Consider the following 15,443-nt stretch of genomic DNA (forward strand, 5'->3'; position numbering starts at 1 on the left):
TAGCTGCTGCAGAGGGTCATTACAGGGTTAAGAATGAATGAAGCTCAGGTGACTTTGTTTGGAAAATTCGAGCAAGAAAAATCAATCATTTTACTATGTTTTTATTTTCATGGAATATGTAGAAACAGCCAACTCCACTTGAACACTTAGCTGAGACAGCAGTAACACAACTCAACACAACAGCAGGTGCAGGAGCAGCATCTGTACCGGTTCAATGAAGTGAGCGCTCTCTCCTTCAGACATGATTCTGTTGTCAGGATCCATCAGGGACTCATTTTCCTTCTCTGGTCCCCAACGTCTATTTGCCTTTTATAAACTTTCTGAAGATCTTCCAACCACTTCTGCTCCAAACAATCCAAAAGTAATTTAATACTTTTATGTTGAATGTTCACTTTTTGAGAGATACAAATCCAAATGTTGTTAATCCTCTGTTCTCTCTTCCTCTGATTTGCCTGAGATTGTTGTATATATTTCTTAACATAAACAGAAATGTGTTGAATTTGAAGCAGTGCTTGATTGTTCTTTTACTTTCCAATACAAAGCAGGATTAGATTATTTACAGCAAGTGAAGTTGACTGCATATTCTGCCCGGTTATTAGATGTCGGTCTATGACTGCGTGTGTGGCGTCTTCTTGACTCGCTGGAAAACAAAGAGACAACGTCAGTGTTGTTTCAGAAATACTGATGCAGCCATCTTTCTTCAGTGTGTGTGTGTGTGCTGGGCAGGTCAGCTCACCTGTGTACGATCCGCCGCTGTCTTTGACAAAGTCTTCCACGATCAAAGGCAGGTTGGCAAAGTCCGGCCTCCGCACCAGTTCAAACACTGACGGCTTCCAGCAGAAACACGTAGGATTAATATGATGCAATACACGCTGAACAGCAGCTGACGGCCAAACAAACATGACTAACACACACCCCTGTTAGGCTGTAGCCACTGAAGATCCACCTCTGTCCCTCGGTGGCACAGCACAAGGCCGACACTCCCTGTCCCACTGCACACACAGGCTCTGCACACAGGCAAACACAGCTGAGTCTTTACACAGGACACACAGATGACAGACGCAGCTGCATTACAAACCAGCCTCACACTCACTCACTTTGATTGGAGATGAAGTGTGTGAGAATACGGTGCAAAGAGCCACTGTGAGCCAGGTCGTTCAGCGCTCCTGGGCAGTCTGGGATGAGGAGCGCCTGGTATCGGGCACCTAGAATGGGTCATCATGACATCACCGTCAGCTGAGCAGAGGCCAGAGAGGCACAACAGGGCCCACTTATTGAAACTCATAGCTTTTTCATTCATTTCATACTTTATAAGTGAATAATGAGCCAATAAGAACATTTTGTGGGTTGCCAGGTTGTGAAAAATCTCTTTATGATAGCATCCTCCTGTTGCATAACTTGATTTGTCCCTTTAGTGATTACATTTTCATTATTTTATTTTTTGAATTAACATGTACATGTAGAATGGAAAGTTGGAAGAGTTTGTAAGAATTTGCTGCCAAGAGTGAAGCTCAAAAAGTGTCTTATCATGATGAATGGGTCTATTGTAAACTATTTGTGTGCACACCTGGGCTCACTTGCATAACCTAAACACACCAGTCGACCTGTTGGTGGCGCTACATCACTTGTCTTACTACTTATCCACTGTTACAGCCATTGGCTGAAACGTGTGGGTGCCTTATTAGAAAGTGATCTCAGAAACACACACAGCAGACAACAAAGAGACACAGTGAAGTAAGAGGCGGGATGTTAAGCCTCACCGTCGATAGATTCCAGTTTGGCTGGTGTCGCGTAGGGTTTGACGTTGAAGTCCTGCACCCACCTGGCGGTGCTCTCGTCCACCCCGACAAATTCTATAGGTTTCCCCTGGAACGCAAACAGAGCGTTGAGGTGCATTCAGTTGTAACCGGGACATAAACATTCACGTCGCTGCTCATTTTGCAGTCTGTTTTGAAAGAAAGAGTCCTACCCCTGGTGTGGCTGTCTGCAGGTTAAACACCGAGCTGCACAAACTGAAACACTGGTGGAAGGATTTGGCTGAAACCCCTGAATGAACACAACACACGCGTATCAGTCTCTGAACACACACATGAGCCACTTTCAACCAGTGTGTGATGAACCCAGGCCTATTGAACTGATGTTTGAGACTAGGCTGTAAATGACCGAGCCGCAGTGAATGCCGCATGTCGCCGCTATGTGGGTGAACGCGTACGCACCTTGCGGGGAGGCGCTGGCCACGATCAGACACGTCGGCTTTGCAGACATTCCGCCGATCCCCTGGTTCCTTTCGCGTGAAATTAAAATAATGTGAGCGAAATCGTACTAGAAAAATACCGGAAGAGGAACTGCTGTCAGCTGACAATAACATCCGCTAAAACCCTTTCAGAATAAAAGTTCAAAGTGTAGGAAGCAGGAGAATAAATGCAAGTAAATGACAACCAAATATTTTATTAACATGCCGGCAAACATATACTTTGTAATATAATATATATGATTTTTTTTCTTATAAGTTCAACCACTGGTTTTTATATAACATTTGGCCAAATAAATGCAATTGTGACTTACTTTGTTTGATACTGAAAAATAGTTTGAAAAATAGTACTAAGTATTGGAATACGCTGAGAGCAGCAGAGCTGTCCCGAAGCAAGATACATCACCCTTAAAGTACTATATGTCTTTTAGACCTGCTTTGTAGTTTTGATTCATTGGCAGTTTGCTGCCCACCAGTAATTCTACACTGAAGATGCTACTTGGATGAAAGGCTTTCAAGACCAAACAGCAATTTAGTACTGCTACATATCCAATGACCTGGACCTTCACAGACGTGTGCAAATTAAAATAATCATGTCATAATTTGCAGCAATGATTTCACAGAATCCTATATTTGTGTAGATCAGTGACATAATAATACATTTATTAATACATAACAAAACATTTTCAATGCATAAAGTGTAACTTTGTAATATTTGAAAAAGTCCCAAATCAGTATGGGTCTTCTGTCAGATTTCGATACAGGCAGCAGGTAAACATCATCCCCACGAGCTGGAAGAGAAAATATGAGGAAGTTGCTAGTTTCACACGGACACAATTGTTGACACAAAGGCTGCTGTTGTACTGCACGGCATTTATTAAAAATAGATTTTCCTTTTACCTGCAGGAAAGCAATCCCAATGCCAACTGCACCCAGAATATGCAACTGACTCAGGATGAAGTCCTCCAGATTCATAATGCAGCCTCCCTGAGAGCAGGAGGAAGTGGAAAACTCCATCAAAACACTGCTATCATCATAGAGGGGTTCATAGCCACATCCATCGCTCGTACTCACCTCTACCCTGTAGATATTGGAGGGATGGTCCCTGACGCCACAGTAGTCACTGGGAGTTTTACAGCAGCTATCAGGAACCAGTCGCTTGTTCCCTGCTGCCTGGATCCACACACTGCCTGCCCAGTCTGAGGAGCTGTTACTGCCACAGCACTTAAACTGTCGACAAGAGACACAAAGAAGATGACACAAAGAAACACACACAACTGACTGATCCTATTATGAATTTCTAAAATTCTACTGCTGGTCTACTTCCACTTCCTCACCTCCTGCTGGAGCTTGTCCACAGCCTGAGTGACGCTCTCCTCTCCCGGCTGCTGGTACTTCTGCTGCATGGTCACCTTCAGGTTCTGTCTCAGATCCTCATCCAGCTGTAAAACAGCAGACACACTTCAGTTGGTTGCTTGGGAAGTTAAGTCCATCACCTGTACTAACATTCAGCTCTGCCTTTTCAGTGGCCACATATCGTTTATGCGCAAAGATTCCCTCATTTGTAAATAAATCATCACTTCAGTGGCAATGTGCAACGAGTGACAACCAACCATCTTATATCAACCTGTTAGAGAAACAGTTTGATATAAGATGGAAACAGTCTGCAACAGATTACCTGGTAGCAGAAAGGGAAACACTGGAGCAAGAAAAGGGGGAAGAAAGAGATGTGTGAGAAAGATGGAGAACTGAGACACATGATGTACATGACACATGCACACGTGCACACAGGTACACAGGCATGCAGACAGGAGACGTGCAGTAACTCGGCCTTTTCACCGTGTTTAGGTGTAAACACATATCACAGAGAAAAAGGAGGAGAGTATGAAATCACAGTAAAGACGTGTGGAATTACAAATATATATAAAAACAACAAGAACTCTTTTCTATACAGCTTCATATTGACCTGATATAGACTCCACCTCTGTGTACTATGGTCATACTCATACTCATACTGTTCATGCACGCAGGTAAAGCTTCTTACCTCCTGGTACTTAATGTAGGCCAGCACACCAGCAATGACTTCCAGCAGGAAAATACAGAGCAACAAGATAAGATACTGTGAGAGAGAAGCACACACACAACAACTGGGATAAAGTGAAGCTGGACACTGCAGAATGTTTCACATATAAGTGTTTCAACAACTCTGAAACAGAAACAGTACAGTTTTACATTTAAACAAAAACAAAGCTTTGTTCTATTAGAAAGAAATGTTTCATTATAAAGATTGTGGGGAGTATGAAAATAGACATAACGGCACACGTTTGTACAGTTTCACTATTGCTGTCAGTGTGTGTGTGTGTGTGTGTGTGTGTGAGTGTGCGTGTGTGTGTGTGTTTCTGTCTGTCTGAGACTCTTAAGTCCGAGCACCTGCTTGTGATGCCGCTCATTCCTCTGGCATGAGCCGCATTCTAAATCTAAACTCTTAAAGATACACTCTGCACGACTTTGTCTGTTATATCTGACAGCCATGCACCGCTGACGTAATGAGCTGCACTTCATGCATGCAGACAAGACACAAGGTCGCCAAGGATTGACTTTAATGCACTCAAACCAGGATGTGTGTATATAAACCACACTCTAATCACTGAATACGTTCCTTCTTCTTTGATAGCACACAGTGAAATGGGTGAAGTGTCAGACCGTCAAGTCTAATGATGATTGATGGCGCTGTGTGTCTTACCACTATCAACAGACTCTTGATTTCCCTCAGAGTGGCACAGCATCCAATTATTCCCGTCACTATCACTATGACGCCGGCGATGATCAGCAGGTACGCCGAGGCCGAGTAGGCGCTGGAGTTGAGCAAACTGATGTAGTCGCTCTTCTCCACCAAAGTCCAGACACCCACAGCCAACACGGCGCCTCCTGCCAGCTGAGAGAACACACTGTTATCAGCTCAACTCAACTCCAACCACATGGACCTATCAAGAATGCAGCACATCATTGAAAGCAGATCTGTGGCGCTGCACTGAAATATGCAATAAAAAACACACTTTGGATGCACACACAGTTCCAGGTGTCTTCAGGGAATTTCACAGAATTTCACAGAACATGGATCGACATGAATTCCTCTTCCTGTGTTGTCTTACCCAGAAGAGAATGTTGAAGGTAAAGAGTAGATATTTCAGACAGATCGTCCCACATTTGTTGCTTTTGTCTCTTTGCGGCTCCATTCTGAAAAGAAAGAAGGCAAAGAAAGTCAAGAGAAGGAACACATCACAAGATTAAGAACGGCAGTTAGGCCTCTTCCTGCTTTATCTGATTGCGACGGCTCAGTTATGGTACACATATAAGAACTTCCTCCTCCAGTATGACAGTTCCCACTCTGTTCTGTGGAAGTGAGATGGACTCTGGAGGCGTATGACACCGTTACACATCAGACGTCTTCTTTAATAGTTTATATATCTTTTTTTTAAGCACATATAGACAGCTTGTATGCAGAAAGGTGTTGAGAGAGAGTGTACAGATGAAATTAAATATGTTGTGGGGGAAAATACTTCCCCACGTGTGTCATATGCCACCTGGCAGTCAGATCTATGTATGTCTATATGTACCTCATCCCAGTAACTCAACCTGCTCCCCTCACACCCTGATGAGGTTTGACTTTCACTATATAGACTTTATGACATGGACCAATCTGAACTGAGCTCATTTCTGCTTCTACTCTTTACAGAAAAGGCGACGCCCCTGAGCATCATGGGAATTGTTGTCAGGGGGTCGTCTCCTTTTTTGGGGGAATCAACAAATCAGATAAAGGAACAACTGTAAACAAAACATGAAACATACTTAACACGTCCTGTGTATACAGAAGTGTGTGTTTGACCCATTAGACAGAACTCTCTGTATGTAACAGAGGCTGTCAAGCAAAACACAATCTCCTGATGATTCAGAGTTATTTATAAATCATTGTGTCATGGAAACATTCCTCTCTCTTTCCGCTGGGACTGAAATACTCCTACCTGATTTTAGCCGGTGGGCCTTGAAGGATGTAGATTATCGTGGTAATGTCTTCCCAGCTCCTAGTAACGCCGCTCTCTCTTCCCTCTTTGGAGGTTAGCAGCAGCAGTGGAAGTCCTCAGTTGACACTCCGACCCGAGCCTCCTACCCAAGCGCCCGAGCGTCGGTCCTCTTTTGGCAGAGCAGGTCAGCGTGTCCCAGTGCAGGCTGTAGGAGGTGCATGGCTGCCCCCAGCTGGACTCTCACACACAACGCCCACTGGAAACACAACAACAGAAATGGCTTGTGTGTGTTTCTGCTCTCCTGGATATATGTTGTCCATTTTAGAACATCTGAAAACAATTGATACAAGTGATGAGTTCAATAAAATCTGCAATCAGGCAACATAAAAGAACTGAAAACTACAAAACTAAACTTTCACTCAGCAGCAGTGGTTGGAGACCTGGAGTGGGCGGGTCGTGACTACAGCTGGAGCTCAGTCAAGACTTTAATCCGCCAAAAGCACAACATAGCTTTACCAAATAAGAATCCATACTGTGTGTGTGAACTACAGCCGTCTCTTTAGGAACGAGAATAAAACACACAACATTTAATAAAGGCAAATTCGGCACAAAGACTTTTTATTTTGTTTATTGAACATTTTCCTCTTTTTTGTGATGTGTTTTAATACTTCCTTTAATCTTATACATTTGAACGATCATACATACTGTAAACATACAACTTAGAAATTAATCTGTATACAAATATATAGAATAAACAATACATGTTGTGTTTATAATTTATATATAAATATATATAAAAACTTTATGTCAATGTAAATTACAAAAATAAAAAAAATGCATAATCTAGAGGCTAAAATTTGAATGAAAAATATACAAAACCAAATGGTAACTTTGTTTGTTTTTGTAGCAAGTGTGTGTTTCCAGATGAAAGTGACTGAAGAGTCTCCTGTGTGTCTGAGAGCAGCCGTCTCTTCTTCTCTCGTGTCCTCAGCCAGCCAAAGTGCACTCTCCCCTTGTTGACACACAGTGTTGAGCAGCAAACATCCTGAGGTAAGGAAGATTTAAATATCACTCAGAATGTTTTTCAAAACAAGAAGAGTGCAGATACCAGAGGGATGCAGATGAAGTGAAAGTGTGAGAAGAACAACAGGAGACAACAGCGTGTCCTTATGCCAACACGTTAAACAAATAAAACAAATGTGCAGCCATACCCAGCCAGCCGGTGAGTCATCAGCACGCCCTCGTCACGTTCAGTCTGTGTGTTGCACTCTCAGAACGCGGCCTGGCGCTGCTGCATCACCGTGTAACCTACGGAAAGCCACATTTGGTCTACAGATATTTCCATATCGTAGCAGCGATACTATGAGGGAATCAGTGCAGAAAAGGTTTGTTTATTCAAATGCCTCTCACCGCGGCCAGCGTCGGGGCCCTGCCTTGTTGTTCTGTGACTGCCAGCCGGGGCCACTGGGTCGCCTGGCAGCCTCAGCACAGCTCCTTCACACCTGGGACAGACAGACAGCAGCTTACACACACACACTCACCTCAGTACATGTGTGAGGAAAACTAACTGTGAAACATAAAACTTTCATGTGTGACCATTCATTCATCGTTTCCTGTTTTATTTAGTTACACTCCTCCTCTCCTCTGGTTTGAGATACCTCACTTCCTGTCCCTGGTGTTTCCCGCCTGTGTGAGTGTCTGTGCCGCCCTGATTAGTTTTGGCCTGTCCCTCATTATCCTTTCCTCCCTGGTGTATTCAGCCTGTGTGTTCTGCTCTCTCTCTCTGTGCCAGTTTGCCTTTGCAGCTTGTGTTTCAGCGATCGTCATCATGTTTATTGTTCCCTGTTCCTTTTTTTCGACTATTAAACACTGGGTTTCTTTAATCTAGTTCCCGTCTCTGAGTCCACTTGCCTGTGAATTCTTCAGTCGTTACAATAATAATGTATGTGTATGGAAAGTGGGACAAACATTTGCATTTTGGCATGTGAAACACTCTGACATGTCGTAATAACAGGTGACAACTAAAGGTGATCACTGTTTACCCACAGTTGTATTGATTGTATTGAAGACGTGTCCTGTGCAGAAGGAATGAAGGAGTGCTCACCCTCATGAGATCACATGATATCACATGAGATCACCCTCACAGGATCTCCTGTACGCTCTGTGTTTGTGTCTGTTGATGTCATATTGGTCCTACCTGAGTTCGAGCCGGTCCGACACATCTCTGCGTCTTGATCCAACTGGCCGGTTGAGCTCTGTTGTCTTGGGGATCAGTGAACACACAACATTAGTCTCTCCTCTGAAGGAAATCCTCCATAATAACACAGAAGAGAAGAGAAGAGAAGAGTATACAAACCTTTTCATCGGCTCGTCTTGCAGAAAGTAGTTACCTATGATTGAGCCGTTCTTCTGTAAGGGCTTTCTGTCATTAGGAGTCTGGAATGTATTCGTAGGTGAGGCAGAAGAAATGAGCAACATTAAGATTTCTTTAGACACGCCCACCTGGATGCACTGTGACCAGGATGGATCTGTACATCTCCACTGTTTACTCTCTCTGTGACTAAAGGATTGATACTTACTTGTAAACAAAGAATAAATAGAGGGGACATAAATTAAGAGTATGAATTGTTCTGTAACTCCTTGTTGCTTTTGTGTTCAATGTCTTGTCTTGTTTTAGTTCTGAAGTAAAGATTCACAAAGGTTTGAATGCAAAAGCCAGTCTTTATGTTTGACACGTGACAGAAACAGGACGGCTGAGAGAGAAACTGCTGTAAAATACTGACCCACTTCACTTATCTGCATAAATAGTTACATGTACATTTACACTTCCACATAGAACTCCAAGTTGGCAAAGGACATAAAAATATATCTTCTTTTTAAACACCGACCACAGAAGAAAAGGCATTGCTGAAGAAGAAAACGGTGCCAAAACTGTGGCAAAGACACAAAGTCACACGTTGACTGAATAAGCTTAAATAACCAGAGGACGGCGTGGGGCTAGCAGGGATAAACAGGATAGACAGGCTGCTGCCACGGAGCACAAAGGTCCTCACAGAGGTAATAAGTTAACGGCAGAGCGGCGAGGCTGTGACTAACCGGCTTCTGACCCTGGTGGGCGTCCTTCTCGTCTCGCAGCCTTTTGTTCATGTCCCTGAGACACAGAGAGAATCATTGGAGCTTCCACGTCTCTGGATGTGTTGCACACACACACACACACGCACACGCACATGCACACACACTCACCTCAGAAGCTCCAGCTGTCTAAAAAGACTGTCCTTTTCTCTCTGAATGTTCTTAGACACTTTCATCACATCTCTGAGACAGAGCAAACACAGATGAAAACAAAGGCGGTAAACACGCTCGTGTCATTTCTCCAGATAACGCGGGGCTCGGCTGAAACAGACACTTTGAGTCGAGTCTGTTAAACCCCTGACGTTCCATCGTGTGGTCAGCTGTCTGTCTCACCTCTGCTTGGCCATTTCCTCCTGCGCCGCCTCGATCTGCAGCTTGCTCAGCTGGCCCAGGGCGTCCTGCAGCTGCTCCCCTCGGCCCTCCATCTGCTCCTGCAGCTGGACGTTGAGGCTCCGCAGCTTCTGGTTCTGCTCCCTCATGTTGGCCTGCTCAGAGCTCAGCTGCCGGACTCGGATCTCCAGCTTCACACGAGCAAAACAACAGTGTCCTTTAGTCTCGTTCTTTCAGATGAGGGAGGATGTGACTTCTACCTGGACACTGTGCTCACCTCCTTCTGCTTGGACAGTGTGTTCTCCAGGTCCAGCTCCCGAATCTTCAGCTCCTCCAGGAGGTGTTGCCCTCTGTCCCTCTGCCTAATACTGTCCTGGATTTGACAACACATTCACAGATTACAGTTTTGTGGATCCCTGTTAAACCACACACAGAATGAGAATAAAACCGTCTGCGTCTCTACCTGAGAAACCCGTCTCTCTCTCTCCTCTCTGAGCTGGTTCTCCATCTCTTCATACATGGACCGGACCACCTGATCATGCTCACACTCTCGCCTGAGACAGAACAAATGAAATTGGAATAAACCAAACAAACAAAGACACAATAGAATCTGAATTGAACAGATGATGATCCCATGAGCTGACCGGCGTAGAGCTTGTTCCAGACTGTCCCTCTCTCTGAGCGAGTCCTGGAAATGGGACACAGTGTGGGCCAGGACGTCCTCCAAGACACTGAGCAGCGCCGGTCTGTCTCTGTGAAGTTCACACCACAGCGAGCAGACCTCCCACCTACTGCAACACAACAACACAACACAGAACAGACTGAATAACACGCACAGAAGAAGAACCTGTCTGTGTGTCATCTCCGTGGTAGCTGTCTTACTCTTTGAAGATTTTGTCGGCGCCGAGTTCTGTCAGCATGTTGAGAAAGCGGACGGCAGCAGGGTCCTGTGTCCAGTCCACGTGGTTCCTGCCGTCGTCTGCGCCGTCGCGACTGTGCTCGATGGATTCGTCCAGGCCCGTCAACTCCCCTACGCCACACACACACACACACACACACACACACACACACACACACACACACACACACACACACACACACACACACACTGTTATTACACCAGAATAATGTACCTAATAACAACAGTAACTAAATTCACTTTTGAACAGTTTATGATGAGTTGTAGCCGTGGCAACCACTCACCAAGTCCTGTGTTGAACTCAGCGGGGGTGAGGAATCCATTACTGTTCCGGTCCAGACTCTCAAAGACCGTGTCCAGCTGCTCAGGGGACAGCGGTAACTCTGCTTGTAGCGTCTGGACAGAAGAAGGGGACGAATAAGACACAAAGACACAAAGACACAAAGACTCACAAACACATCCAGGTTTTATTATCGGGCCAGACTGACAGCTCACCTGCATGTCTCGCTTGGTGATGAACCCTTTCCCCTCTTTGTCACACAGGACAAACAGCTCCCTGGCCTTGTCCATGACATCAGCCTGTGGACTTCCTGCCGTCGTTTCCCTGGCACCAATCGATGCCGTGCGGCCGTGGCTCCTCCTGGGCCTGGGGTTACCGTTGACGCCCGGCCTAATGGGGCTCATCTCACCGCTGCCTTGCCCCACCAGGACCTCGCCATCATCCAACCAATGAGACATTGCTGTGAAGAGGCAGAGACACAGAGGAGAGGAAGGTGAGGAAGGTGAGGACGTCCAGGAGCTTCTTAGTCGTGTCAGGCTTCAAATCTACTTTGCCCTAAAGTCATGTGAAGTCTCTTCATATTTAAAAGGTTATAATTGTTTCAATAGCCTGAAGCATCATCGCAGACACATTCCCTTCCCTGAGAAACAGGAAACACTTTGGCTCCTCTCTCCTGCTGCTGCTGCTGCTGCCACATAGTGCTGGAAGCGTAACCTGCAGCTCCTCCCTTGTCAAACATCACGAGCAGAAGTAACTGAGATCAAATGACTTCAGGACTTCTGGAGGAATCCCGTATGAGGAATGATGGAGGCTTGTTAATCGGTAACACATTTGATACATTATTAACCAAAACTGTAATATGGGCTTGGTAACCAGCTGCCCTGCTGATTAACATGAGGGTTAAGTTAAAGAAACCATTAGAGCCAGCAGTGCCCATGATTGTGCTCCAGGAGAGGAGGATAAAAAAACAGGATGGTGTCATGTGAGAAGTGCTGCTGTGTTCTTGGAGGGGAGGGAAGAAAGCCAGGGGAAATGACATGCAAATAAAGGATTTGCACTTGTTTGCATTGTCCAAACTCCAGCAATTGCAAACAATTTCAGTCTAAGAACTCGACATAGAAGATCCTGTATCAGCAGACAACTCCATAAAACACTGACTTATGGTCCATATAAACATCATTCATATGGAAAAAACTATCCATATTTTAAGTTAGATGGCATTTCTACAACCGGGGATGTTAATATCTGTGTAAATCACCATGGAATGATTCTTTCAAATGTCAAATACTCTGAGGCTCATTCCTCTGTTTTGAATGAACTATTCTCCCTCTTGGCTGTCATGCAAAGTCTTAAAGCTCTGCCTCAAAAGTATTTATACAATACTGATACTGTTTCTATGACAACAACTTCAAAACTTGATTAAAACTCAAAGGGATGGGCTCAGATTCCTGATGGTGGGAGTTAAGTAAACAAGGAATTCTGAATCTTAAACCATACTCACTGATAGCGAATAGCCACGCCAAAGTTCAAATAAACTCTCTCACACACACACCTGGCTTCACACTCTGTAGTACAAGGTGGAGCAGCTCCCACAGACACGGAAAGTGACTTTATAGACCTACAAAGATAACATACATATACTTACAGCGCAAGTGAAACTACATGTTGCTCAAACATGAGAGGGTCCAGCAGTCTGCTCTGATGTTACAGAGGATTTGTTACTTGAAAACATTGCATTAAGTAAACAGCTGCTGTAAAACTGCACGATAACGACAATATTATGTTGATAAACGGCGGATATGTTCCAACAAATAATCGTAAAACGGTTCAACAAACGTACAATAGCAATTTAGCTAACAGGGGGGTGGGGGGCAGATCCAACGGAATGTTCCATACCATAATTATGAAATGGGCACAGAAACAACAACATTCACAACAATGACTCAACTGTCGTTTTATCCCAGCAAACTAAATGTGAACTATTGCGCTGTCTAAACGCTTCACGTTCACGTATTTAGTCTAAATTGAGCGCAGTAGTGTAAAGTTGGAGTACTCACCCTCGCAGGTGTCCACTACCTTTGATCGCCTCTGTTTATTCACGCCAGCATTGGCTTCGTCCGCTAGGTGGCGGTAACGCGTGAGTATTTTGGTGTTTACCGTAAAGATTGGTGTATCCCGATAGCTACAGGTTTCCGCAGTGGTTTGTTTAAATGTCGACACAGCAGATACTTTCTTTACTACTTTAAGACGTTAGACTACCAGACGCTAAATATGACGTCTTATATAACAAGTTAACTCTAACCTGGGCGCAATATGTGTCGAAATAAGGAATATGACGGGGGGCAGTACGCGTGTTATTACGGTACTGGTCGCCTCGTTACCATGGAATTTGCGGAAATGCTGAGGTTTCCCCTGAACGCAGCAGAAGAAGCTCCGTGTGCTGTAGCGGTTTGCTGCTAAAAGCGGGAATAAAAGCACTTTCTTTACCTTTTAACTTCCTTCCCTACATTTTACCTGCACAACGGCGTTGGTTAATGTTGTTCCTGAAACTGGGCAACTTATTCTCAATTCATTAGAGCCGATATAGAAGTTAATATTGTAATAGTAAACTTGCCTGGGGTGAATTAAATCGAAGTAGAAATCTGCGCTGCGACCGAGTCAGCAGGGTGATCATCGGAGATGAGAGGGTGAAACCTCGGCCAGCGAGGCTATTATCCGCCTCCAAGATTATGTTTGGGACTGTATGCGCGTCACAGGTTAAATTAAACCTTGAATGCCTCTTTAGCAACAAGCTATATGCCACCATCGCGTGTCCAGGCGTAGATACAAACAAGCCGAGGAGACGGTGAAGCTCGGCGGGTCCAGGCCGCCCAAAGTGCCGGTGGTTTGACCGGATCAGACCCTGAAGATGCTCCAGACTGGGAACTATTCCTTGGTGCTGCTCATCCAGACCACCCTGCTGGCCTACGATCTGTTTGTGAACGCCTTCAGTGAGCTCCTGAGGGGGACGCCGGTGGTCCAGCTCGTACTTTTCATGTAAGTTACCAAAACACGGACGTTTGATTAAATCTATATGTTAACCAGCTGATAAAAACGATTTCACATAACATAATAAATGCATCACCTTATATTTTAATCGAAGTACCTTGTGCTTTACATCAGTTTATTCTGTGCTCTCCTCCTCCTACTCACTACACTGTCAAATATAGAAAAACAACCATACTATCAATATAAATACTTACAATTTGTTTCCAGAATGCAGGACATTGCCATCTTGTTCAACATGATCATCATCCTGTTGATGATGTTCAACACCTACGTGTTCCAGGTGGGCCTGGTGTCCCTGCTGCTCAAGCAGTTCCGTGCTCTGTTGCTGTTCTCCTCCATTTATTTGACCCTCAGCATCTGCTTGCACTGCTGGCTGTTGGTATGTCCTGCTTCAACCAAACTGCATCTGATATACTGAATATGTCTATGCATTTAAATTCCAAAACATTGTTCGTAAGTGGAGTATTTATTTAATATTTATAACAAACTGTATCTAATGTTTGTACTGTCTTTCTGTAGAACCTAAGATGGTTGGAGTCAAATGGTTTTGTGTGGACAGATGGCCTTCAAGCTCTTTTTGTTTTCCAGAGAACAGGTAAATGGTTAATTCAACCACCAGCTCGACCAATCTCTGTATTAGCTTTGATACTACCAATAATTGCTTACTATTTGTTTTTACAGTGGCTGTGTTGTACTACTACTTATACAAACGCACAGCTGAGTATCTGGGAGACCCGAGGCTCTATGAGGCCTCTTCATGGCTGCGAGACGCCTTTTCCAGAGCTCGTCAGTGAAGACGGGACCACTGTTTTCTCATCATGTTCACTTTGAAAGAAAGTATCAGTATTACACATGTATACTAAAGAGTGGGTCAGTGTTGCTGCTGTGCCACCTTCTGTTCTCGCCTTAGTAGCTAAGCAGGAAGCCACTTAGAATAGGTTAACCAACAAGGCCTTTGTTAATCAATCTAAGCAGTAAATGCTGCGTGATCAGGAAAGACCTGTTTTATATAAAAGCCAATGTTCCCATGGAATGTCTTCATTTGAATCTTTGTTAAAGTATGATAATATGTAATTATGGCTAAAAGTCTATTTTGTGTCAAAGGAAGACATTTTTTTTTAAAACTTTGCCTGATGTAAGACTAGTTTATATTGTTTACATGGTTGTCATTATGTGGCCAATTTCTGATTTTGTATAAATGTGTTTTCCAGTGTCTCTGCTGTTTGTATTGATTGGTCCTTATATAATTGTGATGTAATCCTTAATCACAAGGGTAGTCAGTATTATCCTCCAGCCAGGCAAGGCAGACTGCTCTATTTTTAACCTTAAGATTAATCAGGGATTGAGGTTCAAGGTGCCAGTAGTACACTCACTACAAATAGTATCCTGTCTGTCTGATAGTGCTCATTCTCAAAAAGGTTACGGCGTAGTACACTTGAGCTTCTGTTGTTTTAAATATTA

The 15,443-nt window shown here is 44.2% G+C and overlaps 4 protein-coding genes across 9 annotated transcripts; 1 reads left to right on the forward strand and 3 right to left on the reverse strand.

Moving 5' to 3' along the window:
• Window positions 1-85: 85 nt before the first annotated feature.
• On the reverse strand, window positions 86-2,366 carry gatd1 (glutamine amidotransferase class 1 domain containing 1). Its single transcript, XM_076171038.1, has 7 exons — window positions 2,217-2,366; window positions 1,970-2,046; window positions 1,761-1,866; window positions 1,098-1,205; window positions 916-1,007; window positions 737-830; window positions 86-640 (listed from the first exon to the last, which is right to left on the reverse strand). Exons 1-7 carry the CDS (start codon window positions 2,263-2,265, stop codon window positions 525-527), a joined length of 642 nt encoding a protein of 213 aa, XP_076027153.1. The 5' UTR covers window positions 2,266-2,366; the 3' UTR covers window positions 86-524.
• An 82-nt stretch (window positions 2,367-2,448) lies between these two features.
• On the reverse strand, window positions 2,449-6,481 carry cd151 (CD151 molecule). The gene is made up of 8 exons (XM_076171027.1): window positions 6,274-6,481; window positions 5,404-5,488; window positions 4,995-5,186; window positions 4,296-4,370; window positions 3,589-3,693; window positions 3,326-3,481; window positions 3,152-3,238; window positions 2,449-3,042 (listed from the first exon to the last, which is right to left on the reverse strand). The coding sequence occupies exons 2-8, from the start codon at window positions 5,485-5,487 to the stop codon at window positions 2,983-2,985; spliced, it is 759 nt and encodes a 252-aa protein (XP_076027142.1). The 5' UTR covers window position 5,488; window positions 6,274-6,481; the 3' UTR covers window positions 2,449-2,982.
• Window positions 6,482-6,897: 416 nt separating this feature from the next.
• cracr2b (calcium release activated channel regulator 2B) lies at window positions 6,898-13,033 on the reverse strand. Of its 6 annotated transcripts, XM_076140700.1 has the most exons (15): window positions 12,992-13,024; window positions 12,487-12,552; window positions 11,150-11,394; window positions 10,939-11,050; window positions 10,618-10,765; window positions 10,380-10,526; window positions 10,199-10,289; window positions 10,013-10,108; window positions 9,739-9,926; window positions 9,517-9,588; window positions 9,370-9,424; window positions 8,471-8,709; window positions 7,684-7,775; window positions 7,479-7,581; window positions 7,219-7,299 (listed from the first exon to the last, which is right to left on the reverse strand). In XM_076140700.1, the coding sequence occupies exons 3-14, from the start codon at window positions 11,390-11,392 to the stop codon at window positions 7,544-7,546; spliced, it is 1,521 nt and encodes a 506-aa protein (XP_075996815.1). In that variant the 5' UTR covers window positions 11,393-11,394; window positions 12,487-12,552; window positions 12,992-13,024; the 3' UTR covers window positions 7,219-7,299; window positions 7,479-7,543. The 6 variants fall into 6 exon arrangements, with proteins under 6 accessions (XP_075996819.1, XP_075996818.1, XP_075996815.1 ...); XM_076140704.1 differs by lacking the exon at window positions 12,487-12,552 and having other exon boundaries at window positions 6,898-7,285; window positions 7,485-7,581; window positions 12,992-13,033; XM_076140703.1 differs by lacking the exon at window positions 12,487-12,552 and having other exon boundaries at window positions 7,184-7,318; window positions 7,485-7,581; window positions 12,992-13,033.
• A 318-nt stretch (window positions 13,034-13,351) lies between these two features.
• On the forward strand, window positions 13,352-15,195 carry tmem138 (transmembrane protein 138). Its single transcript, XM_076138826.1, has 4 exons — window positions 13,352-13,970; window positions 14,190-14,361; window positions 14,502-14,577; window positions 14,664-15,195. Exons 1-4 carry the CDS (start codon window positions 13,843-13,845, stop codon window positions 14,774-14,776), a joined length of 489 nt encoding a protein of 162 aa, XP_075994941.1. The 5' UTR covers window positions 13,352-13,842; the 3' UTR covers window positions 14,777-15,195.
• The last annotated feature ends 248 nt before the right edge of the window (window positions 15,196-15,443 follow it).

The sequence above is a fragment of the Genypterus blacodes genome, unplaced genomic scaffold (genome assembly GCF_046128005.1).
Source record: "Genypterus blacodes isolate CSIRO-AG114 ecotype Tasmania unplaced genomic scaffold, CSIRO-AGI_Gbla_v1 ptg000015l_1, whole genome shotgun sequence".
Taxonomy (NCBI): domain Eukaryota; kingdom Metazoa; phylum Chordata; class Actinopteri; order Ophidiiformes; family Ophidiidae; genus Genypterus; species Genypterus blacodes.

What these genes read in the sequence shown, in the direction of transcription:
- gatd1 (XM_076171038.1), bottom strand. Translation starts at nt 2,265, where the DNA reads ATGTCTGCAAAGCCGACGTGTCTGATCGTGGCCAGCGCCTCCCCGCAA. An exon ending in CAAACTGGAATCTATCGACG is followed by an intron (nt 1,206 to 1,760) that starts GTGAGGCTTAAC and finishes GACCCATTCTAG; the next exon opens with GTGCCCGATACCAGGCGCTC. An exon ending in CAGCGGCGGATCGTACACAG is followed by an intron (nt 641 to 736) that starts GTGAGCTGACCT and finishes TTTGTTTTCCAG; the next exon opens with CGAGTCAAGAAGACGCCACA.
- cd151 (XM_076171027.1), bottom strand. Translation starts at nt 5,487, where the DNA reads ATGGAGCCGCAAAGAGACAAAAGCAACAAATGTGGGACGATCTGTCTG. An exon ending in CCAATATCTACAGGGTAGAG is followed by an intron (nt 3,239 to 3,325) that starts GTGAGTACGAGC and finishes TCCTGCTCTCAG; the next exon opens with GGAGGCTGCATTATGAATCT. An exon ending in TTGGGATTGCTTTCCTGCAG is followed by an intron (nt 3,043 to 3,151) that starts GTAAAAGGAAAA and finishes TTTCTCTTCCAG; the next exon opens with CTCGTGGGGATGATGTTTAC.
- cracr2b (XM_076140704.1), bottom strand. Translation starts at nt 11,392, where the DNA reads ATGTCTCATTGGTTGGATGATGGCGAGGTCCTGGTGGGGCAAGGCAGC. An exon ending in TCGGACCGGCTCGAACTCAG is followed by an intron (nt 7,776 to 8,470) that starts GTAGGACCAATA and finishes TGTCTGTCCCAG; the next exon opens with GTGTGAAGGAGCTGTGCTGA. An exon ending in GGGCCCCGACGCTGGCCGCG is followed by an intron (nt 7,582 to 7,683) that starts GTGAGAGGCATT and finishes GGCTTTCCGTAG; the next exon opens with GTTACACGGTGATGCAGCAG.
- tmem138 (XM_076138826.1), top strand. Translation starts at nt 13,843, where the DNA reads ATGCTCCAGACTGGGAACTATTCCTTGGTGCTGCTCATCCAGACCACC. An exon ending in GCTTGCACTGCTGGCTGTTG is followed by an intron (nt 14,362 to 14,501) that starts GTATGTCCTGCT and finishes GTCTTTCTGTAG; the next exon opens with AACCTAAGATGGTTGGAGTC. An exon ending in TTTTGTTTTCCAGAGAACAG is followed by an intron (nt 14,578 to 14,663) that starts GTAAATGGTTAA and finishes TTGTTTTTACAG; the next exon opens with TGGCTGTGTTGTACTACTAC.